Source organism: Amblyraja radiata, chromosome 24 (genome assembly GCF_010909765.2).
Source record: "Amblyraja radiata isolate CabotCenter1 chromosome 24, sAmbRad1.1.pri, whole genome shotgun sequence".
Classification (NCBI taxonomy): Eukaryota; Metazoa; Chordata; class Chondrichthyes; order Rajiformes; family Rajidae; genus Amblyraja; species Amblyraja radiata.
This window is the reverse complement of record NC_045979.1, coordinates 15,093,623-15,119,070: the sequence shown is the minus strand read 5'-3', so window position 1 is coordinate 15,119,070 and position 25,448 is coordinate 15,093,623. Positions and strand designations below refer to the sequence as shown.

General features: G+C 42.2%; 1 protein-coding gene across 1 annotated transcript in view; it reads left to right on the top strand.

The window, feature by feature from the left end:
* igfn1 (immunoglobulin like and fibronectin type III domain containing 1) overlaps nucleotides 1-25,448 on the top strand; it is a 70,670-nt gene that overhangs the window by 28,911 nt on the left and 16,311 nt on the right. Inside the window, exons 9-18 of the mRNA XM_033042166.1 lie at nucleotides 4,644-4,757; nucleotides 5,253-5,421; nucleotides 5,524-5,793; nucleotides 7,250-8,893; nucleotides 10,451-10,575; nucleotides 12,924-13,065; nucleotides 15,382-15,678; nucleotides 21,931-22,230; nucleotides 22,330-22,503; nucleotides 23,625-23,753. Of these exons, the coding sequence (XP_032898057.1) occupies nucleotides 4,644-4,757; nucleotides 5,253-5,421; nucleotides 5,524-5,793; nucleotides 7,250-8,893; nucleotides 10,451-10,575; nucleotides 12,924-13,065; nucleotides 15,382-15,678; nucleotides 21,931-22,230; nucleotides 22,330-22,503; nucleotides 23,625-23,753 (3,364 nt within the window). The remainder of the gene's footprint in view (nucleotides 1-4,643; nucleotides 4,758-5,252; nucleotides 5,422-5,523; nucleotides 5,794-7,249; nucleotides 8,894-10,450; nucleotides 10,576-12,923; nucleotides 13,066-15,381; nucleotides 15,679-21,930; nucleotides 22,231-22,329; nucleotides 22,504-23,624; nucleotides 23,754-25,448) is intronic.

The window sequence follows — 25,448 nt, the reverse complement described above, 5'->3', positions numbered from 1 at the left end:
ACTCCGCCACTCAGTGTCCATTTGTGTATTAACCAGCATCTCTGAAGGGACTGAATAGGTGATGTTTCAGGTTGGGACCGTTCCTATCCATGTTCTCCAAAGATGCTACCTGAACTACTGAGTTACTCCAACACTTAAGTGGCACAATGACATTTTGCTGGTTGCTAGTCTACATGATTAATCCTTGCAGGTCCATTCTAACAGTATTATTAAAAGCACAAAGGCATATTTGATTGGAAATGCACTGTAGTTGCAACAGTTGTTCATTCTGCATGGGAGACATTGGGAATAAACAGGTTTAGAGTTGGTTCAATGCAATAGTTGACAAGAGTTAAGATCTATCAGCACTGTGTTAAGAGGTCCTTTTGCCAATTTTTTTGAAGGCAATGAGAGCAGATAGCATTGTCACAATATCGGAACAAGCACAAAGGACTTGGATACAGTGTTGAATGAAACTCGTACACATGTTCAAGTACAAATAATGCACCTTCAGGTGCCACACTATACCAGTTGTACCACCGAGATAAGGCATAATTGGATGCATCACTTTCCAATCACTTAATGGCCAAACAGTCTCCATCGAGTGGACGCATAACTACAGTAAAACTTACACTTGCTTCTCATTCTTTAGCCCTGTGGCCTCACACATTTATAGCTGGCATAAATTGAGAGATATTCCCCCATGAAGGTCCAATCAATAGGTGCAGAACTTTGCTCGTTCATGGTGACACGGTACCTGCAGGACTCAATGCGTTGGTGTCAAGGTTCATCTGACTGTCTCCCCTTTAGACACTTCTGTCAGGTCTCCCCTCAGCCTCAGTTTCGGATAATCAGGAGAAAACAATCCAAGCTGTTCCAACTTCTTCTTAGAGCCTGTGGGGGCGCTGCACTGCAGCAGCCTGTCGGCAGCGTGTCCGTTTTTTTTCAACTTTTTTTATTTTTTTATTATGTTTAAAAGTCTGTTTTTAATGTTTCTTTGTGTGTTTTGTGTGGGGGGTGGTGTGGGGGGGTAAGGGGGAAACCGTTTTGGCCGCCTCCTCCATGGAGAGGCGACTTTTTCCAGGTCGCCTCCCCCGTGGCCTAACATCGAGGATCGGGCGGCCTTTCCCGGAGACGCGCCCGGAGCTTCAGCGGCGGGCGCAGCGTGGACTCTCGGCGCGGAGCGGGTGAGACCTCACTGGGGCTCGCTGGAGGGGAGCGCTCCGTTACGCTGGCCCGCGGCAGCCGGCAGCCTGAAGAACTCCAACTGGTGCGGCATCTACAGCCCGGGATCCCTCGTGGGGGACCCGGGGGGAAGAAAAAGCTTCCACCGCCGGCCCGCGGCCGTCTTCTACCGCCGGTGCGGCATGGACTTACCATCTCCCCTGGAGGGGAGCTTCGACCGCCGGCCCTACAGGCTGCGGTGCTTCCGGCTGCGGCACGGCAGGTACTTTAAAACTTTGACCGCCGGCCTGCGGCCTACACCAGCCTGAAGCCGCGGTCTCTGGTTGGGAAGAGCCGATCCTGGACTCCCCTTGACTATGACTTTGTCCCTTACCATCTGGACGCCCGCAGCAACGGCTGTGGAGGGTGGAGGTCCCGACCACGGGGGAAAACGGAGGAGGACTGGCCAAGCTCTGTGCCTTCCACCACAGTGATGAATGCTGTGGTGGATGTTTGTGTAACATTTTTATTGTGGTTGTGTGTTCTTTATTACTGTACCGCTGCTGGCAACCCAAATTCCACCGACCTTGGTTGTGTGGCAATTAAATTATATCTATCTATCTATCTATCTATCTACCATTTGACTCTGTGAGCGTGCTCTTGGTCTATTCTATGCCTTATGTGTGAGGTGGCATAGTTTCAGCCACATGCACATTAACTTGCACAATAGAGCTATGAATTGGCAAGGCGCTGTATTTGTCAGCCAGTAGTCCCCCTTCTGTTTGTTGTGACAGACGATATGACAGACTGCCATAGAATGAAGGCATCATATCTCCTGCCAGACATATCAACACAACATGACACCCAGGGTCACACGACTCTGATGTAAAGGGCATGTAATCCATTTTGCTTGCAGTACATTTCAGTATTGATGTACATCACCAAAGGCGAGGTGCTCAATCAATGGTGCCCGGCATTATGAAGGAGCCATGTGCTTCTTAACCTGCTGCTCCCTGGCACGAGGGAAATAAAACATAAACGCCTCTCTAAATCGGCATCAACATCCTTCCATGGAATGCGATCTCTATTTGTTGCAAATAGCCTGGAAGCAACCCAGCGCGCAAACGTTAATGGTCACAGTGACCTTGACAGCCCCATGGCATGGCAGTCTTCACCCTGCTCCAAGACTACAGCAGACGTCAGCACAGATGTCCTTGCAGAGGCGTAGGCACCTCAAGGACCTTTCATCACTGAAGGTTAGGTAGAATTTCTCTTTCAGCATCTAAGATAGACAGGGCTAAGGATAGAACCTCTGCCTCTTCTATTCACTCTGTTCACCTAATTTTCATTCTTCCACGTGTTGTTATCCAAGTGGACAATAGTACAATAATCCCACATCTGGGAGTGATAAATCTGTTCAGAAACCTGCAACTCTTAATATTCCTGGCCACCCCTTTTTTCTCTTCACCTTAAAAAGCTCTAACAAGCATCAGGAATCATTGCAAAAGCCAAAAGAAATCAATTATCAATCAAACATCATCTACAATGTTACTGAATAGACATCTAACTTCAGAAACATTTAAGACTATCTTAATAGACGTTCTCTCCACACTTTCAGAAAGGGCAGTGGATACACTGGCGCCCTTCACAAAATGACAACTCACACTTGAAACGTGGCTGTAGAATTGACGACCAATTTGTGATCCTTCTTATCAACAAATGTACAACATACAACCAAATAGCCTGGTACATGATTCCACACAATTGGTATGACAATGAAAACTTTCAGTTCCCAATAACTTTATCAGCTTTTTTCAGTCAAAATGGATCAATTGCCTTGCAGTCGTTGTAATGCATTGGTGATCCAATACTGGTGCAAATCATTATGCAAACTATGAAAACATCAGTTTGCACTTCAATCCTTTGCCCCACTTCAACTATAAGTGCCAGAGTCTTGACTTTCACAGTACTTTCCAAGAGTATACTGTAAGCCATCTCGTGGATATACACTGATACTCTATTTTGTTTAAGAAAGAACTGCAGATGCTGGGTAAAATCGAGGATAGACAAAAATGCTAGAGAAACTCAGCGGGTGAGGCAGCATCTATGGACTGAAGGAATAGGCGACATTTTGGATCGAGACCCTTCTTCATACTCTATTTGCTCAGTTTCAGTTCAGTTTCAGTTTCAGTTTAGTTTATTTTCACGTATACCGAGGTACAATGAAAAGCTTTTGTTGCCTGCTATCTGGTCAGCGGAAGGACTATACATGATTACAACCAAGCTGTTCACATTGTACAGTTATAGGATAGAAGGAATAATGTTTAGTGTAAGGTATAATCCAGTAAATTCTGATTAAAGATAGTCCAAGGGTCTCCAATGAGGTAAATAGTAGCTCACCCCCCTCTAGTTGGTGATAAGATGGTTCAGTTGCCAACTGGGAAGAAACTATCCCTGAATCTGGAGGTGTGAGTTTTCACACTTCTGTACCTCTTGCCTGATGGGAACAGGGAGAAGAGGGAGTGTCCAAGGTGAGACTCATCCTTGACTATGCTGGTGGCCTTTCAAGGCAGTATGAGGCTCAGAGAAAAATATACTGTGCTGTTATCTCTTGTTTAAGACAAGTGATGAATGACTTATTTCCAGGTCATTGGTCATGCCAGATGACCAGAGTACTAGATTAGAGGCACCTAAACATTTCCAGCTGCTTCATCAGTGACCTTCCCTGCATCGAAGGTCAAAAGTGGGATGTTTGATGTTGTTTGGAATATCTTAGATAATTAAATGGTTCACAGCTGCAGGTTGCAAGACGTCGATGGCATTCAGGGTTGAACTGATGTGGTCAGTAACAGTTGCACCACACTAGGACTAACCATTGATTGCCTTTAACAATTAATTTTAGTTCAGTTTAGTTTAGTGAAACAGGCCCTTCGGCCCAACAAGTCTGCGCCTACCTGCGATCCCCATACACTAGCACTATCCTACACACTAGGGACAATTTACAATCTTTACCAAAGCCAATTAACCTACAAACATCATGTCCGTCTTTTGAATGTGGGAGGATACTGGTGCACCCGGGGAAAACCCACTCGGTCACGGGAAGAACATACAAACTCCCAGCAAACACCACCCGTGGTCAGGATCGAACCTAGTTCTCGGTTGCTGTAAGGCAGCAACTCCACCATTGCGCCACCATGGCGATGTTTAAACAACTTCCCTCAACATTCAAAGGGATCACCATCACCTAATTCCCACTACCATTAAATCTGCTGAACAGTATTGGCAGAGTTAATTTTTAACTTCCTCTGAAATAGATGATAGTGTTACACAAAGAATGCAAATACATTTTGCTATGAGTGGGGAATTTAAGAAATGTTTCAAGAGTTTATTTATTGAAAATAACATAATCTGTCAAATGCTGAAACTTTAATATCTTTAGCAAATGTACTTCTGATTAGTGCAACCTCTAATTCACATGTTTTCTAATATCTTACTCCTAGTATGTGAAATCGATTACCAATTTGAAACACATTGAAACAAAGGCTGATGGTTCAGCTAACTTTGGATTTGATATGGAACTCAAGAACCCAAATCTGACTATTTTCTTATTCAAGGTAACTAAATTTTTTTTTCTCAGTGAAATGTTAACAGTAATATAAAACATTTAAGATATCGACAAGAACATTCAACCTGAAGGTAATAAACAAGGTAATTTTCCATCCAGAAATTGATTGTTCAGATATTACCTTACCATATAACGTATTCATGTCTTTCCTTCAATAATTCTGTGACATTATATCAGAATATTCTGATTTTGAAATAATAGTTTTGAGTGGTCTTTTGAGTAGTCCTACCATCTAACTAGTTACCCTTTTGATTTTAATGTATGTATAAAATGCCTTGGGATTCTCTTTAATCTTCCTTACCAAGGACATTTAATGGTGACAGGTGCAATTCATCCACATCAAATGTCTATAATTTTATCTCCATACAAATTCACAATGTGAACAAATTTGGTTTTGTTGAATGCGCTAAAAGTAAACTTACAGCTCAAAGAGTAACTGTTCTTCATTTTCTGTGTGTTCTGCTCTGTTTGCTGTTTGTTAAAGGATCACCAAATGATCCCGTATTCAATGACTGATGATGGAAAACATAATCTTAACCATGTTGGCAAACAATATAACTTCTCCATCAAAGATCTCCAGCCTGACGATGTTGGGATGTACAAGATAAATGTTGAAGATGCATCTATTTTTGCAACAGAGGTTGATTTCAATCGTAAGTGGCATTTCTGCCTTTCACAGAATTAATGCCTGCACTATCTAAACATGCTATCATTATCATTTAAATTATAACGCTCATCCATTTTTGTAATTCCAGATATCCCTGTTCATTTCAAACAGCCGTTGCAAGAATGTAAATGCAATGAAGCAGAAGATGCTGTCTTTCAATGCACCATTTCAGTACCCATCCCCGTAGAATGGGCATTCAAAAAGAGGACACTGGAAAGTAGTGACAAATATCACATGACGGTCTCACCAGATGGTTTAACACATTGTCTGACTGTAAAGGGCGTTCTGCCTGTAGATAAAGGAGTGTATGTGATTACAGCAGGAGCCGGTTCCTCAAGTGCTTACCTTATAGTGGGAAGTAAGTCTAATCTGTTATAAGACCTTGCCACATATGCATCCCAAGATCTGACTCCCTTTGAATCCTTGCAAACATCGATCTTTCAGGAGTATATCTTCAGAAACAGGGATTTGCACCTTTTCCCAATGATCATTTGGGTTCCTCCAGGTGCTCCGTTTTCCTCCCACACCCCAAAGACGTTCGGGTTTATAAGTGAAATGGCCTCTAAAAATTACCCCTAGTGTGTAGGGAGTGAATAGAAAAGCGGGGTAACATAAAACTAGAGCAAATGAGTGATTGATGGTCAGTGTGGACTTGGTGGGCCAAAGGGCCTGTTTTCATGCTGTTTCTTTCAATTACATTCAATCAATGCACCTAAGCATGTAAAGTGCGATGATTAGAAGCAAGATTTAAAAAGCAGCAGTCACATTACAATTTATCATAACTACCTGTAAGAGAGTCATTTTATCAGACCATGTTACTTTGTTTTTAACTCGCTCTGCCTCGGTCAGCCAAGAAGGTCATAAGACCATAAGGCAAGGGAGCAGAATTAGGCCATTCAGCCGATCAGGTCTACTCTGCCATTCAGTCATGGCTGATCTATTTTTCCCAATCAACTCCCCTCCCCTGACTTCTCCCCGTAACCTTTAACACCCTTTCCTAATTAAGAACCTATCAATCTCCACTTTAAAAATACCCAATATCTTAACCTCCATATGAATTCCACAGATTCACCACCCTCTGGTTAAAGACATTTCTCCTCATCTCCATTCTCAAGGTAGGGCTTTTGTTTGTGAGGCTGGGCCCTCTGGTTTTATACTCTTCCACTAGTGAAAACATCCTTCCCCACACACTCTATCTAGGCCGTCATCATCCGGTAAGTTTCAGTGAGATCTCCCCCCCCCCCCCCCTTCATTATTCTAAACTGCAGCAAGTATAGGCCCAATGCCTTCAAATGCTCCTCAAATGCTGGACAACGGGTGCTGTGTGTACAGAGTTTGTGCATTCTCCCCATATCTGCGTGGGTTTTCTCCGAGATATTTGGTTTCTTCCCACACTCCAAAGACGTACAGATTTGCAGGTTAATTGGCTTGGTGTAAGGCACTGTATCTCTCTATACTAAAATAAAATAAACTACGCAGGGAGTAATGAAGATTTGTAAACCAGGGAATGGAAGATAAATATACCCATTCGTTCTGAGAGAATATCAGCAACTGTGAACAACATCAGTGAATAAGTGTGTGTGATTGACAAAGAGGTTTGCTTAGGCACCCAACAATATAGTGTGAAACATACAAAATGTTTAATCATGAAAGTGTTAGACACTGTTTACATTCATTATTCCATTTTGTTTCTCATACCTTAAGTATAGATAATTATTTCAATTTATGTTGATTTGAATATTTCTTTACTCTGTTATTTTAATTATATACAATTCACAGCATTCAACAATAATGCAATCTAATTCTCACTTTAGAAAACCTCGGTGGCACTTCATCTCGTTCAGGAAGTGGAAAAGGCTCTTTGGATATTAAATTGGAACAGGATTTGGATTCCTTGAAGAAAGATGGCTCGAAGGGCACTGGGGATAGATTACTGCATGACAATGATTTGACAAAGGATGATTCGAAGGGAAGAAATGATCTCTCAGAAGATGCCATATCTAGATTTGGAAGAGGAGGTTTACAGGACTCTGAAGCAGATGGATCGTACGGAGATAGTATAAATGGCATTGGGGAAGATGGCAGAATGGGAAAAGATGGCAGTGGTGTTGGTTCTGATGGATTAGGCAGAATGGGTCAAGATGACATTTGTAGATTGGATGGCAATGGAAAAGACCACCTGGGCAGATTGGGTGGAATGGGAAAAGATGGGAAAGGTGGTTTGGGTGGAATGAATAAGGATGGGAATTTAATTGGATTGGGAAAAGACAGAGAAGGCAGTTGGGATGGTCTGAGAAAAGGTGGGATGGACAGTCGGCATGGAATAGGGAAGGATATGAGGGGCAATTTTGATAGAATGGGTGTAGATGGAGCTGACAGTTGGGGTGGAATGGAAAAAGACGGGAAGAGCAGTGTGAATGGAATGGGTAAATATGGCAAGGATAGTTGGGGTGGAATGGGAATGGATGGGAAGGGTCACTTAGGTGGAATGGATGGCACAGATATTTGGGATGGAATGGGCAAAGATGGGAAAGGCAGTTTGCATGGAATGGGAAGAGAAGGAATGGGAATTGATGGTAAAGGCAGATTGGGTGGAATGGGAAAAGATGGAATTAATGGATTAGAAAGATCAGGTAAATGTGGCAAGGAAGGATTGGATGGAATAGGAAAATATGGCATTGGTGGATTAGATGGAATTGGAAAAGGTATGGCTGGATTAAATGGAATGGGGACACTGGGTGGAATAGGGATGAATGGCAAAGGCAGTGGGGAAGGGATGGGAAAAGATGAGATGGGAAAAGATGGGAAGGGCAGTTGGGATGGGGTGGGAAAGGACCAGATGGATGGAATGGGAAAGGATGGGAAAGACAGTTGGGATGCAATGGGAAAAGATGGGAAAACCCAAATGGATGGAATGGGAAAGGATGGGAAAGACAGTTGGGATGCAATGGGAAAAGATGGGAAAGCCCAAATGGATGGAATGGGAATGGATGGAAAGGACAGATTGGATGGCAGTGGAATAACTGGCATGAAAGATTTGGATGGAAAAAACATATTGAACACATCAGGATGGAATGAGATGCAAAATAATTTAGAAACTGATTCTAATCAAGGTCAAAATGGCTTGGCAGGGCCTGGTGACTCTGCCTTTGCTGGGGTTGGTGGTGCAGGTCAGGTTAATCTGAATGACATTGATGTGTCTAGTATGGGTGGCACGCTGTCACGCATGAGTGGCAGTGCTGGAGCTGCAAAAGATGGACGTGCATCACTGGCGGCCGATAAGGCAGGTTTATTGGGAGATAATCAAATGTCAATCCAAGGTGAATCCATGACTGGAAGAAAACAAGACCTGCTGGCTTCTGATTTGTCCCAGGAGCAACAAAGCAGCAGTACTAGAAAGAGAAAAGGAAAACTTTCTGAAAGTGACCTTGCAGAAGACCAGAAACACAGGAGCAAAGGTAAAGAAGGTCATAAGTTCATTTGTTGTAGGAGTGGAATTAGGCCATTCAGCCTATCACAATCATGGCTGATCTATCTTTCCCTCTAAACCCCATTCTCCTGCCTTCGCCCGATAACCCCTGACACCCTTACTAATCATGAAAATAATAAATCTTGTAATAATGGAGTAAAATTGTTATCTATGTTAATGGGATTTATATTACCACCGAAACTATACCTTTAGGTAGATGCTTAGGGGCCAAATCTCTAATCTTTCTCTAAAATGTGTTTCTTAATGGACTTTTAGAATCTGACTCCTTCCTGAACTGTTTATTTAAAAGAAATAAATAAATAAATAAATTTATTACATAGATGCTGCCTCACCCGCTGAGTTTCTCCAGTATTTTTGTCTACCTTCCTGAACTAAAACATTTTTGAAATTAGAACAGAGCTTTATTTTAGAGTACACAGCAACTCTGGTGAAAGATTATAAGATTATGCCTAGTGCATAAGTGATTTTTGCCTCCTAAACATCAACTCAGACATCCCCAACTTAAAATCTATCTTGAAGTAGTGCTTTAAAATATATTTTTTTAAAGAATTGCCTCATAATATTCCATTTACTAATACATCTGAGAAGCGAAGAATTTTAGTCATTTACATGGTCTCACACCACCTAGTGAGGAAGCTGATTTTAAAATAGTGAAAACGATATGGAAATTGCAGAACATTTGTTGATCATCGATCATATATTAGTATTTCAAAAACCCTAATTAAAATATTTTGCAGCATACCCATCTTTGTCCTTCTGCCCACACAAAACTGTTTAATTTCAATAAGTTCCACAGGCCCCAAGTTAGTGGAAAATGGCCATGGTTATTATTTCAATCAGAAGAGCAGGAGATAAAAGATCATAGTAACATGAATTATGCTCGATCTAATTCAAAATTAACTGATTCTTTTTTTAGTGATTTGTACAACTTGTAGTTTAAAAAAATACAGACCATAATACTTTCAACATTTCTTAATAATAACAAATTAGATCATTAATTTAGATAGAACCTTACATAATTCAACATGTGTGATGTTCATTCTTATGTTTAAGCTACAAGAAAAAAATATATATATATCAGAGCATTTATGAATGGAACTTGAAATAATCCGATAACACCCTTGTGAATCTATTCTGCACCCCACCCTATCCTCCATTCGTTATTATGAATGCATAAAGAAGTCTGTGCACTAAATGTTATTCCCTTGTAAGGTCTTTCCATTGACTGGAAATCACTCAATGAAAGCTTTTCACTGTACCTCGGTACACATGGCAATAAACTAAACTAAACGAAAATTGGAAATATTTGATCACACTAGGATCTATATTGTTTTAACTTTGTAAACATAACTCAAATTATTATTACTGAAATATGAATGTTTAACCAGTACAGATAATCTGATTAAGACTCAAATGATTAACATTATACCATGCGATAGTAAGCTTTATTTTAAAACATAGATCGGATTAATTTTTGACTTGCATCAGCTAGTTCATTCACATCTGATTTTCTTCTGCAATACAGCAGGAGCTCACTATTTCAAAACTGGTCTGTCAGACATGGATGCCCAGAAGGGGGCAGCAGCTGAACTTAGTTGCGTAATGAAGAATGAGGAAGCACAAGGTTCCTGGTTTAAGGATGGAGTACAGGTAATTTGACGTAAATAATTATGTATTTTCAATTTGAGTTAATAATTTCACAGCTCTTGGGAATAAATGGGAACCAATTCTGGCCATTGAAATTCACCCGTGTAACATTTCAATGCTTTACATGCAGAAATCACATAAATGAAATAACTAATTTTATCTCAGCGGGTGAAGCAGCATCTATGCAGCGAAGGGAATAGACAACCTTGGGTTTCGACCGGAAACGTTGCCTATTTCCTTTGCTCCATAGATGCTGCCTCACCCGCTGAGTTTCTCCAGCATTTTTGTCTACCTTCGATTTTCCAGCATCTGCAGTTCCTTCTTAAACTAATTTTAACTGTTCTTCTGAGTTTTTGCCTATAGTTATTAAAATATGGACTTCTTGGTTGGAGAGGTTTGTGAAACTGCGATCTAACCATTCAGATTGCTAAATGACATTGATATTTGTGTAGAACACAAAATTAGTATTTGATAAGTTTTTCATTGTAACTGATCTACATCCCCACCCCCCCTCCCACCCCCCCCCCCCCCCCCCCCATCCTTTCTCTCCCTTCTCTTCTGTGAGCCCCACCTGGAGTCATTTCCTCTCTTCCCCTATCTCCACCCTACCCCATCACCTTCTACCTCTATTCCTTCCTCTGCCTTCACATTTCATGCCTTTATCTTCAATGTCTTTGAAACATTGTAATTGCACCCATCTCACCCACATCCTTTGCCAGCTCGTTCCATATACCCACAACCCTCTGTGTGGAAAAAGTTGCCCCTCAGGTTTCCTTTAATTCTTTCCCTTCTCACCTCATACCTATGTCCTATAATTTTAGACACCTCTTGGCTGGGGATAAGAAAACGTGACCATTCACCTTATCGATGCCCCTCGTGATTTATATATAAAGTCATCCCTCAGCCTCTTATACTCCGGGGAAGAAGCCCCAGCTTATCCAATCTCTTCTTACAACTTTAGGCTTCCAGTCCTAATAACACCCTTGTGAATCTATTCTGCACCTATCTCAACTTAATGACATATTTTCTACAACTTGGTGACCCCCGAAATGTACACAACAATGTGCACTTTACTTGTATGAATGGAGTGTAGAGAAGATTCACCAGATTAATTCCGGTATGGTGGATTTTTTGTATGAGGGGAAAGTTTTAAAAGACATTGGTCTATAATATCATCTATCAGTAACCTCTAGCTTGATTTCAGAACTTTATTTCTCTGCGTCTGAAATAACTATATCTTCAGTGTTGGAAAAAATGCCGCTGATGAACTTGGATGCTTCTCCAAAAGCTTTTGATGTTTTGCCACCATACATTATACACCATTGCAATGCTATTTTTAATTCCCAATTTTAATGGGAGACAATTCCACGATTTTCCAAGACCCACCAGACATGAGATTATCACATATTATAAAAAAATGTCTACTAGTGGAAATAAAGCACTGTGGATATATTTTATCACCTCTAGACTTTAGTGGTGTATCATAATTTACATTCAGAAAGACACAGACTGTGGAGCTCTGAAACTCTCTTTATGGAAATAATTATATTGGAAGAACTATATAGAAGTATATAAAAGTTGATAGAAGTATATAAAATTATGAGAGGCATAGATAGGGTAGACAGTCAGAATCTTTTTCCCAGGGTAGAAATGTCCGACAGTGGATAGAACTATAAAGTGAGAGGTGGAAGTTTAATGGGATGTGCAGGACAAGTTTTATACATAGTGAGAGGTGGGGACCTGGATCACATTGCCAGGGGTGGTAGTGGAGGCAGATATGATAGTGGTGTTTAAGAGGCTTTTGGATAGGCACATTGAAGTGCAAGGAATAGAGGAATATGGATCATATCCAGGCAGATCAATTAAACTTAGCATCATATTCAGCGCAATCATTGTGGGCTGAAGGGTCTGTTCCTGCGCTGCACTTGTTCTATGTGTGGGAAGGAACTGCAGATGCTGGTTTATACCAAGGATAAACATGCTCTATGTAAAATTCTGGAGTATTTTGTGCATCCAATCACATTTTTTAATGACAGTGTACCAGCACATCAAAGTATTCTTATTACTGTACCATGAAGTCGTCATTATCTGTATGATCTGCTGTTGTAATGTTCCTGGAGATTTGGTAGAGAGTTATTACCTTCAGCAAGGAATTTCCTGTTTATAGGTCCCCCCTTATTTGTTTATTTATGCATCAGCAACACAATAGAACTTGCAGATACGTCTGAAGAAGGGTCTCGACACGCAACGTCACCCATTCCTTCTCTCCAGAGATGCTGTCTGTCCTGTTGAGTTACTCCAGCATTTTGTCTCTATCGGCAGATAGTACATCTCTATTTATGTGCTCATAGATTACCTCTGGAAATGGAAGGGCTATCACAAAGGAAGGAGCGGTACACAAATTGACCTTGGCTCATGTACAGGATGAAGACTCGGGGACATACACATTTGAGGCTGGTGGGGGAAGAACAGAAGCTTTACTCTTTGTTAAAGGTAGAGTGAAATATATTTTTGAAGTTTCCAGTAGCTTTTGTGACACCAAATTTAATTCAAATCCAACATCGATGCATTCTAGAAGAATAAAGGAAATATTGACTGTATTCTAATCTGTTAATGAAAATCCTTCCCTTGATATATTTAATTTTCTTCTATGCAAGTTTATTTACAATTATAGAAGTACCAACAAATTGCATCTGCAGTCTTTATAAATCTTCTCAGGGCTCAAGTTGCTCAGTAATATAATTCATAGATTAGCAATGCATTTTATAATACTTAACACAATTCACCCACAGGTTATCACTATTTTACGAATTGTTTTTTTATGTTACAACTGCACTTTAAGTCAAATATTTAAAGACTGCGTAAACACATTGCCTGGAGGCTTGCACCCACTGTACTTGTTAGCTTTATAAGATTTTAAAAGTGGCTAAATCTCCTGACCAAATCACCAAGAGCTCGATGAACTCGACAGATCAGACAGCATCTGTGGAGGCAATGAACAGATGACTTTTGACTGAAGTCTGAGGAATGGTCCTGATCCAAAATGTCATCTATCCATTCGCTCCTCAGATGTTGCCTGACCCGTTGAGTTCCTCCAGCACATTGTGTTACACTCAAGATTCCAGTATTTTTGCTGGGGCATCTTTGCTCAAGATTTCATCAAGATCCTTGTGGCTAAATTTATTTGTACATACATTGTTTGTCATACATTGTTTTTTTTCTTTCAATAATGTAACAAATGAATACTTATTTATTATTGCCTCAGAGATTATGAGCCTGGTGGTTTTGTCTTGCCATTTGCAGATACACTATGATATTACTTTATAAGAAAACCATTATCCCATTCATTAATAGGATATCATTTGCAATTACTCATATTAATGCACTACAAATGCTTTTTAAATTATTTGAATTTACTGAACTATTTCACTTTGATTTACCTACATATAAATACTGATATGAAGAGAGAAGATACTCAGCAAGTTGAGCAGCATCTGTGGAGGGAGAAACAAGAGTTAATATATCAGGTTGATAACTTTCCATTATGTATTCAAACTCGGTTTCTCTCTTCAGAAATGAAACTTCACTTGCTAAGTAACTCTGGAGTTTTGCTTTTCTGGGATGTGCAATTTGTTCCTTTTTGATCACTGTAAATTATTGATTTGACTAATTGGCCAGATGGCCAGCATCTATGGTGATAATTTAAGTCAACCTTATATCTGTTAAGTACTTCAACTTCACATGGAGATGTTTCAACATTTAGGACACAAACTGCTGGAGTATCTCAGTGGGTCAGGCAGCATCTCTGGAGAACATGAATAGGTCAGATCAGGATCCTACTTCAGATTCTCCAGTTTGACGAAGGACCCTGACCCAAAACGTCAGCCTGAAGACGGCTCCAAACCTGGATCGTCACATATACATGTTCTCCAGAGATGCTGCCTGACCAGTTAACTTACTCCAGCACTTTGTGTCCTTTTGTGTAAAACAACATCTGTAGTTCCTTGTTTCTACTGTTTCAACATTTGGATGCGTTCGGTGAAAGATTCCTTATGTCACATTAATATGTCTCCTACAGCAATTTGAAGCTAAATGAATTACGATACAAATAGCATAAATTGCAACAAAATGCATTTTCCCTGTAGAGCAGCATTAATCATTCACAGCATAGTGTCATAGAGGCATAGTGTCATAGAGGCATACAGTGTGGAAACAGGCCCTTCAGCCCAACTTGCCCATGCTGATCAACATGCCCCCTGTACAAGAAAGAATGTCTGAAGCAGGGTCTCGACCCAAAACGTCGCCAATTCCTTCTCTCCATAGATGCTGCCTCACCCGCTGAGTATCTCCAGCATTTTGTGTGTGCCCCATGTGCACTAGTCCCACCTGCCTGCTTTTGACCCATATCCCTCTAAACATTTCTTAAACGTTGCGATAGTACCTGCCTCAACTACCTCCTCCGGCAGCTTATTCCATACACCGACTACCCTTTGTGTGAAAAAAAGTTATCCCTCTGGTTCCCATTAAATCTTTTCTCCCTCATATTAAACCTATGCCATCTGGTTCTCGATTCGCTTACTCTGGGGGAAAAGACTCATCCAGTGTGTTCATCCTGCATACATAGTTAATATATGTAACATATGTGCACATTTTTACCATAATATATATGCACATAGTAGATCATGGCAACATAACTATTTCATAAAAAACATGGAGTGCATAGTATTTCAAGAAAATTAAATTTCTAAGTAATCATTTATTGTAAGCTATTGACCTTGATGCTCATCATTGCCACTGGTTAACGTCTAGATCCACCAGGATTTGATCAGGATGTGCTGGACCAGCTGGGAAAGAAACCTATTGTTGTAAAGGCCGGTCAGTCTGCAGCAGTGAAAGTGCCATTCACAGGAAAACCACCCATAAAGGTGTCTTGGTGCAAGGATGGAGATGAACTGTTCATCGACAACAGAATCAAAATCGACAACATTGGAGATTTTACGCGATTGTCTATCTCCAACTGTAATAGGAAGGACAGTGGAACGTTAACAGTTAAACTGAAGAATGAAAGTGGCACATCAAGTGCAAACATTAGCCTGTGTGTCACTGGTACTGTATCCATTTCTTATTGTTCCTTTTGAAATACTTTTGACTTCATCTTTGTCACCTATTTATATCAAATTCAAATCATATCAGGCCAGTTAACACCTCAAATCATATTGAGATTATTAATAGCCTATTGTGTGCTGATTGTTCCCCATTGTCTACTTGCAGCCTGGGGTTGTTCAGCGTAGGTTGGCTACTGATAAGTGGCTGGCACAATGCTCTAGTGGAGACGAATGCTTCTCATGCTTTTTTTACCCATGTCTGGGAAAAAAATAGACTTTATCCCACATGGATGAGACAGGAAAATGCTAACAGTGCCTTTAGTTTTCCTGTATGGACATGCCAAGCTATTCTACTGTGTAATGTTATCTCTCATTATCAGAACCACAGCGGTGCAGCGGGTAGAGCTGCTACCTCACAATGCATGATACGCAGGTTCGATCCTGGCCTTGGGTGCTGCCTTTGTGATGTTTTCTCATTCTTCCTGTGTTTCCTCCGTTCCTCATGCATCCCAAAGAAGTGTGAGTTGGGAGACATTAGGAAAGATGTAGGTTAATTAGCTCTTCTAGCTCTTCGGGCTAATGGAACAATGGGATATGGGGAAAAAGCAGGAACGAGGTACTGATTGTGGATGATCAGCCGTGATCATATTGAATGGCGGTGCTGGCTCGAAGGACCGAATGGCCTCATGCACCTATTTTCTATGTTTCTATATTTCTATTAGCTTCCCAATGTGTCGGGAATGGATGACAAAATGGGATAACATAGAGCTAGTGTGACTCAGTGTGGATTTGGTGAACCATAGTGCCGATATCCATACTGTACAAACGAAGCAAACTAATGATGAGAAATTCATATTATTATAGATACCTACAACTGAGCATCATTTTGTCGCATTTCAGATACTAATGCAACATATTCTGTGCAGAAATCACTCATATTTCTTAGCTGTCTGAAAATAAAGACAATATATGCTGTTCATTTAAATCTTCGAGTGTCATTAAAAAACAGAGTTCTTTAGATAGTACGGAGCTGTCTGAAATAAACGATAGTAATAACATTAGCACGACCCATGACTTCCAGAGCCATTACCTATATATTTTTGTTTAAAAAGGAACTGCAGATGCTGGAAATTGTGTACCTATATATTTTTGTTTTGAGTGAGTTAAAGAAAAAGTAATACTATTACAGTGTTTCCAGAATGTACCATCTGTAGTTGTAACATTTCATAGTCTTTTGAAAGTGCAAATAGTAAAAAATTGCACTATTTTAAACATCAGAAAAAAATCTTTATCCTTTTACTATTTTAACTTTTATCAGGTGACTGAACCGTCCTCAGCAGCTAGAGAACGGTCCTGACCTAGCATCTAGAGTCTGAAGAAGGGTCTCAACCCGAAACATCACCCATTCCTTCGATCCAGAGGTGCTGCCTGCCCCACAGAGTTACTCCAGTATTTTATGTCTATTTTTGGTTAAAACCAGCATCTGCAGTTCCTTCGTACAACTACCGTCTACCTCATTGGAGATATTGAACAATTTTTAATGGGGCTTTATTGGACTTTATCTTGCGTTTTACTTCGGAGTCACGTGAGTGACTACGTGAAGAACCCCGCCAGGACGCATGCGTGCCATATCGCTACACGCATTGCAACAAGTCACAGCAAGGGGGAACGATGTTCCCCTAGCAGCAAAATTTGAAAGCCAGGAACAGCAGGTAAGGAGACTCTGCGTTCCAGAATTTGAAAGTCGGGAACAGCAGGTAAGAAGACTCTGCGTTCCTTCCACTTACCTTTTAGGTGGAGTAATGGACCGGATCCATGAAGGCTGCGGGAAAGCTGGCGGGGGAGAACCGCGGAGTTGCGGGCAGCCGGCAGCAGCAGCCAAAGGCACGTTAATCTCCCGTAATGGGAACAGCTGTGCCCGACTTTCGCTCCCGACTCCCTCCCGCACCGGGCCGGGCAGGAGAGGGAAGCAAAACTAATGTTCCCCGTGCTGGTTTCACAGGGGGGGAAGCTGGACAAAATAGTGTCCACAAGTGCTGCGAGTGAAGCTGGCTGGGAGGATTGCGAAGTTGCGGGAGCCAGCAGCAGCTGAAGGCACAAGTCCCGTAAGGGATCAGCTGTGCCGACCTTTGGTCCCGCGCCGGCCAGAACACCACGGCCGGGCGGGAGACTATTTAAATGGGGCCGTTGACTTTTGGACAAGTCAATAACGGCTGCAGACGGGGTGGAACGACGTTCACCCGTAGCGACAATTTTAACCTGGACCTGCAGGTAAGAGCTGCGGTCTTTTTGTGTTTTACCATGCTGATTTCAGGTGGAGAAACCAACGGGCTGCGACAAAGCTGGTGGGCTAGATGGGATCAGCTGTACCCGATGTCGCCTCCACACCGGCCATATCCACTCCACGGAAGGGCAGTAAGGACAAAGCTGGAGAGGGAGGACCGCGGAGCAGCGGGCAGCCAGCAGCAGCCAGCGGCACTCGGATCACCGATAGTGGGATCAGCTGTGCCCGATGTCGCCTCCGCACCGGCCAAATCCACGTGGCGGGGCGGAAAGGCTAGACACAAAACAAACAAGGTCGTGGACTCAGAGGAGTCCGACTTTGAACAACCGCGGGCGGCCAGCGCCCGAGAGCGCTGGAGCCGGATGGAACGGTGTATGGAGCTTTGCTCCAATGTGACAGACTTCGGGAGATGGAAGTCGGGTCACTGTGGGCCCAATGATAAACCCACAGCAGTACCTCTTGAAGGGCTGCACAGTGCTTCTACCTCATCAGAGGGGAGCACTGCGGGTCAGTTCTGGGCTGACCTGGAAGAGGGGTCCGCAGAAGGAAAGACAAGTGTGCAGGGGGTGCAGGAACAAGAGAACCTACTGGAACCACTACGGCCAAAGACAGCACACTACGCACCCACCAGCAGAACTGGTGAAAGCTCGAAGGTCCGGTACCCAAAACATGAGTCTTTTAGGCCATGGCCTAGGCCGGCCTTCTTGGAAGATGCGGGGACCTCCAACGCCAACCAAACTGAAAATCCAGACCCAGCGCGACAACAGTAGCGAAGAACCTACAAAAAGTAAACCTGCCACTGGTAACTATGGAGGTAGGTGGGTCTGGTTCCCTACAATATACAGGGATCACGGAGGTTGGGTGGAGATTACACTCTTTTCTGAATGCATGGAGCATGATAACAACCGATACTTACATCCAAAGCAGTATCCAGGGATATACAATAGAGTTTATACACAAGTACAGCCCTCCAGTTCAACATATACTGAACCGAATGTTCGTGCCTTCTGATAAAGGAAAATCAAAAGCGCAAGCTGAACTGAAGCGGCTTTACATAAAAGATGTAATTGAGAAAACTCAACACGAACCATTAGAATTCGTGTCCAATATATTTATCAAAAACAAAAAAGATGATGGTTATCGCATCATCATAGATCTGACAAAATAGATACCTTTGTTACTGCTTAACAATTAATTTCCAAAGGTTACTTCAATGGCCAGCATCGATTTAAAAGATGCTTACTATTCAGTGCCTATACGAGGTGACCATAGATGTTACTTAAAATTCAACTGGATGGGACAACTCTGACAGTATAAAGCACTGCCAAATGGATTATCATCAGCCCCAGGCTGTTTCACAAAAATTTTGATACCAGCCCTAGCGTTTCTACGGAAACGTACACACATGGTCATGGCATATTTAGATGACATACTCATTGTGGGCAAAACTTTGGAATTGGCCAAACAAACTGTAACAGCCACAAAAAAGTTATTTGGAAAACTGGGATTCATTTTTCATCCAGTTAAATCTAAACTAAAGCCTTCCACTACTATGGACTATCTGGGGTTTCACCATTGACTCAGTTCACATGTCGGTGACTCTGCCTAAGGGAAAGGCTAGAGATTTAATAGAGGCTTGCAATAACCTCACTGACATCAGCAAACCATCCATCAGATTGGTAGCAAAAGTAATTGGCATAATGATGGCTGCCTTTCCAGCCACACAATTTGGACCTCTACATTACCAAAACTTACAGAGAGCAAAATACAAGCACTCTAAATTATGCAGGTCACTTTGACAGATCTGTGAAAGTACCAATCAAGCTAAAATGGAACTAAAATGGTGGATAGATAACATCTGGCTTTGTTCCAATACAATCATTGTCAGTAACCCTTCCATGGTACTACAAACTGATGCAGGTGCACTTGGGTGGGGAGCCACCAATACCAATACCACCGTGGTAGCATACATTGACCACAGGGTGGAAACAAATCGACATCATGTGACAATCTGGCTATACAATTTGGCAATGGTGTATCCAGAGAGATATTTGGATATCAGCCACTTACCTACCAGGAAGACTAAATTCAGTGGCAGACACCAGGTCATGCAAATTTAATGAAAACACCAAATGGATGTTGAATAAAATAGTATTTGCTGATATCACAGCAAATATGGAACACCAGATATCGATTTATTCACAACCAGACTTAACCACCAGTTATCAAATTATGTTTCATGGGAACCAGACCCTGGGGCAGCGGCGACAGATGCATTTTCGCTGCATTGGGGGGGGGGGGGGGGGGGGGGGGGATTTTTTATTTATGCATTCCCTCCTTTTCCTGCCTCATCAGTCGGGTATTAAGGAAATACAACAAGACTCTGCATCTGGTATTGGTAGCACCCGATTGGCCTACACAACCATGGTTCCCAGTGGTATCAAACATGGTATCAGAGACATGAACATCCAGTCTGTTCTGGAATATCTGGCAGGCCTCCACTATGATGAGGGGCTCAGTTACAGTGCTATCAACTGCGCCAGAAGTGCACTATCGACTTACCTATGGCAGGGGACAGAGCATTACACTGTTGGGACTCACCCACTGGTACAAAACTTATGAGGGGAATTTTTAATACTATCCCCAAGAACCAGATACTCCCAAATGTGGGATGTAAGAATAATCCTGAAGATGCTCAGGAATTGGTCTCCAGCAACAGTTCTGTCCCTACACAGACTGACATTAAAACAGTCATGCTAATGGTCACGGCACAGAGGATATAGTCACTGCAAAAACTAGACTGGACAACATGACTTCCTCAACAGAAAATATTACGTTTCATATTTATGAGTTAGTAAGCAGAACAGAAAGGGATCAGCAGGCCTCAATATACAATTAGGTCATACCCAACAGATGACCGTCTGCGTATAGTAAGACTTCTGTCGTTATACATGGAGAAAATGAATATCCTAAGAGGCAATGAAAAGGCACATTTTGGTCAGCCACTAGCAACCACACCAAGAGTGACGGTCCAGACCATCTCAAGATGGCTGAAACAGGTGCTAACACAGGCTGGGGTGGATACTAATATTTTAAAATCTCTTTCCACCAGGGCTGCAGCTACATCGGCAGCAATACAGTTGGATGTACCAATGGACCAAATCCTCAAGGCAGCAGGATGGTCTGGAGGGGAAAACATTCCAATTATTTTATAATAAACCAGTAATGAAACCTGGAACGTTTGCAGAAACAATTTTAAGTTCTGTAAATGAATTTAAACCCATAAAAAGGGGTTATAAATTTGTGTTAACAAATTTTATGATTTCAATGTCGAATTCATGTCCAAATTATGTTAACACAATTCCTCCCACAGTCAAGGCAGATGTGATGCATGGACTCGTTTCCACGGCATGAAATCACAGAGCTTTAAAACCTTCACGTAGTCACTCACGTGACTCCGAAGTAAAATAGTAAGATTAAACGAGAACTTACCAGTTTGAAGTTTGATCTGTATTTTATGAGGAGTTACGATGAGGGATTACGTGCCCTCCGCTCCCACCCTGATCATATACTTAACTGGTATCTCTTCTCTAATCTTACTATGTTTAGTCATTACAGTTATCTGTGATTTCACACCGCTGCTTTGAAGAATGCCACGCATGCGTCCTGGCGGGGTTCTTCAAATAATCCCTCATCGTAACTCCTCATAAAATACAGATCAAACTTCAAACTGGTAAGTTCTCGTTTAATCTTACTATTAAATGTTATACCCTTTATCCTGTATCTGTACAATGTAGGCAGCTTGATTGTAATCATGTATAGTCTTTGACTAACTGAATAGCACGGAACAAGAAGCCTTTCACTCTACACGTGATAATAATAAACCAAACCTTACACTTTAATGCCAGGGAAAATATCCTATGCGATTTGAAACGAATTATTCAAGTTTTTATTGATGGTCTTTTCCAGATAAACCACAAGCACCTCAGGGGCCTGTGGAGGTTCTAGAAAGTTCCGAAGGCTGCATCTCCTTTAAATGGAAGCCACCCAAAGACGATGGCGGGAAACCTATAGAAAACTACATAATTGAAAGACAAATTGTGGGAAGGAATACATGGACTAAAGTCGGCGAATTGGATGGGTCACAAACAACATATTCTTTTACCAAAATGGAGCCTGGAAAGAATTATAAATTCAAAGTTTGGGCAGTGAATTCTGAAGGCGCGAGTGAAGCCTTGTTATCTGAAGCAGTTTCCGCCGGTAGAAGAGGTGGGTTTTAGTAATGTTGAACCAAGTCCTGGCCTTTATTATATAATAAAGCAGGAGGATAGCTAGAAAATATAACATTTGGATAAATGTATTTCCCAGATGTTCCGGGACCTGTTCCAATACCAAAAATCCTCAATGCAAACAGCAAGTCAGTCACGTTGACATGGACACCCCCAAAAAAGTCCGGAGGTTCCAGAGTAATTGGCTACATGGTTGAAAAGCGCAAGAAGAGCAGTAACACCTGGAGTGTGGTCACCGACGCTCCAGTTACAGGTAATGTAGACTTCCACCATTTGCAGAATCACTCTAAAATTATTAACGATTTAACACACATCAATGTCTAACAATAAATTTCACATAGAAAACAATTTGTGCAAACTCTCAGCAGATCAGGCAGCATCTGTGGGAAAAGAAACTGCTTGCTTTCCCAATGAACAGAATCTGATCGGCAAAGTTAATTCTATTTATCTTTCCACAGATGCTACCCGACCTGCAGAGTGGTTCCAGTATTTTCTTTTTTTATTTCTAATTTCCATGACAAGCCATTTTACTGTACGTTCAACTAATTTCACCATTTTACATGACCGCAGACAAGGAACTGATGAGATACAATGCTGAGAACAATATTCTCCACCCTGTATCTTCCTCTTTGCTCTATCTATTGTACTTGAGTTTGAACTGATTGTATCTATGTATGGCTTATCTGATCTGTTTGGATAGCATGCAAAACAAACTCACTGCACCTCAGGATCACGCGACAATATTAAGTCTAAACCTCAACCAAATTAAGCCTGATGTCGATGGTTTCATTAATGAAGTGAAGTTTAATGCTCCAAATTATTCCAGCCATCTTGTTAGGGAAGTACCATAAATGGCTGATAGTTGAATTCCCTACCTACAATAAGAATTTTGAATGTGGCAAAATATTCATATTTATTCTTTTGTCAGAACAAAATGTACCTTGGTCTAAGACTGCAACAAAGGCCTTACTTTTCATTGTTAGCATAATTTAAAAGGAATTCAGAACAATAATGATTCTCTATATACAAAGAAACATCTAGAACCAGAATCAAAAGTAGGGTGCCCAATAGTAGGGGATCAGTTTGGCATGCAGGTAATACAACCATATTTGTACTTAAAGTTCCATTGTAGGCACAATCTAATATTAAATGCTCTGTTTAAATCACAATGTTCAGACTGCACTCTAGTTACAAAAGCTACTGGCATACAAACAGGTCAGGGACATTTATCTGAATGCTTTGAATCTGAAAAGTTAAAAATTAAGAGCCAACATATAGTAGTACATCGAGTTTATTAGTTGAGCTGAACATTGGGAAAGAAAACATCTCAAGGCTGCTCTGATTCTAAAAACGGTTTGGGCCTATTTTACGCAGAAAAGAAGTGGACGGTCACTGATGTTGTTGAAGGACTGGAATATGAATTTCGAGTGACTGCGGTGAATTCTTCTGGATTAGGGGAGCCCAGCTGTGAAACCGATTCAGTATTTGCTCGAGAGCCCATGAGTAAGTCCTCCCACGACTACTTTTTCAATTCAATTATGTGTTTTATTTAATGTTTCTAATCCTTTAAGAATATTTTCATTGACATTTCGGAAAATATTATTCTATTTATTTTATAGGTAGAATATATTTATTAATATTAATAAAATATTTCCTGAAATTTAATTTTTAATAGTTGTTAGACTTTAGACTTTAGAAATGCAGTGTGGAAACATCTTATGTCCCACGAAGTCTGCTCCAACCAGCGATCACCCCATGCACTAGCACTGTCCTACAAACCTGTCTGTCCTACACAATAGGGGAAATTTACCATTTTTACTGAAGCCAATTAATCTACAAATCTGTACGCCATTTTGGAATTTGGGAAGAAACAGGAGCACTCGGTGAAAACTCATGCGGTCACAGGGAGAACGTATAAACTCCATATAGACAGCACATGTAGTCAGGATCGAACCTGGTTCTCTGGCGGTGTGTTGCCCTTTTTTTAAAGAAAAAGAACGTTAGATGTCCCTGAATGTCAGAGACTTTCAATAGCATTGAAAATCTTGCACAACCTCAGCTGATTTTTTTTTTTTTTTAGTTTTAGAGATTCAGCATGGAAACAGGCCCATCAGTCTACAGAGTTTAGATTAGATTAGATTAGATTCGTTTTATTGTCATTCAGACCTTTCGGTCTGAACGAAATTTTGTTTCCCTGCAGTCATACATATAATTTTTAAAAATGGCAAAAACACACAATCAACACAAATTTAACATCCACCACAGTGAGTTCACCAAACACCTCCTCACTGTGGTGGAAGGCAAAATCTTAAAGTCTCTGTCTCTTCCCCCTTTGTTCTCCCTCTGCGCCGAGGCGACGGTTCAAACTCCGCGGGTGGTTGCTGCCTCCGCCGCAACTCCAGGGCCGAGTCGGGTCTCCGCCGCTGCTGCTGCTGCTGCCGCCACCGCAGCTTCTGTGCCGAGCCGGGTCTCCGCTGCTGCTGCTGCCGCCGCTAGAGCTTCGGGGCCGAGTCAGGTCTCCGCTGCTGCTGCTGCTGCCGCCGCAGCTTCTGTGCCGAGCCGGGTCTCCGCTGCTGCTGCTGCCGCCGCCACAGCCTCGGGGCCGAGTCAGGTCTCCGCTGCCGCTGCTGTTGCTGCTACAGCTCCAGGGCCGAGCCGGGTCTCCGCTGCCGCTGCTGTTGCTGCTACAGCCCCAGGGCCGAGCCGGGTCTCCGCTGCCGCTGCTGCCGCCGCTACAGCTCCAGGGCCGAGCCGGGTCTCCGCTGCCGCTGCTGCCGCCGCCACAGCTTCGGTGACGAGTCCGGTCTCCGCTGCCGCTGCTGCCACTGCTACAGCTCCAGGGCCGAGCCGGGTCTCCGCTGCCGCTGCTGCCGCCGCCACAGTTTCGGGGCCGAGTCAGGTCTCCGCTGCCGCTGCTGCTGCTACAGCTCCGATGTCGCCAGCTCCGCCATTAGGCCTCGGCGCAGACGGAGACGGGGAATACGACCGAAGAAAAAGTCGCATCCCCCGAAGGAAGAGACCAAAGCATGTTTCTCCCACCCCACCCACACACATACACAACTTAATAAAACAAAATTAACTAAAACATGACAATAAACAAAACGAAAGAAAAAAACAGACGGACTGCAGGTGGGCCGCAGCTGTTAAGCCAGCGCCGCCAGTCCGCACTGACCAGCGATCCCCGCTCATTAACACTAT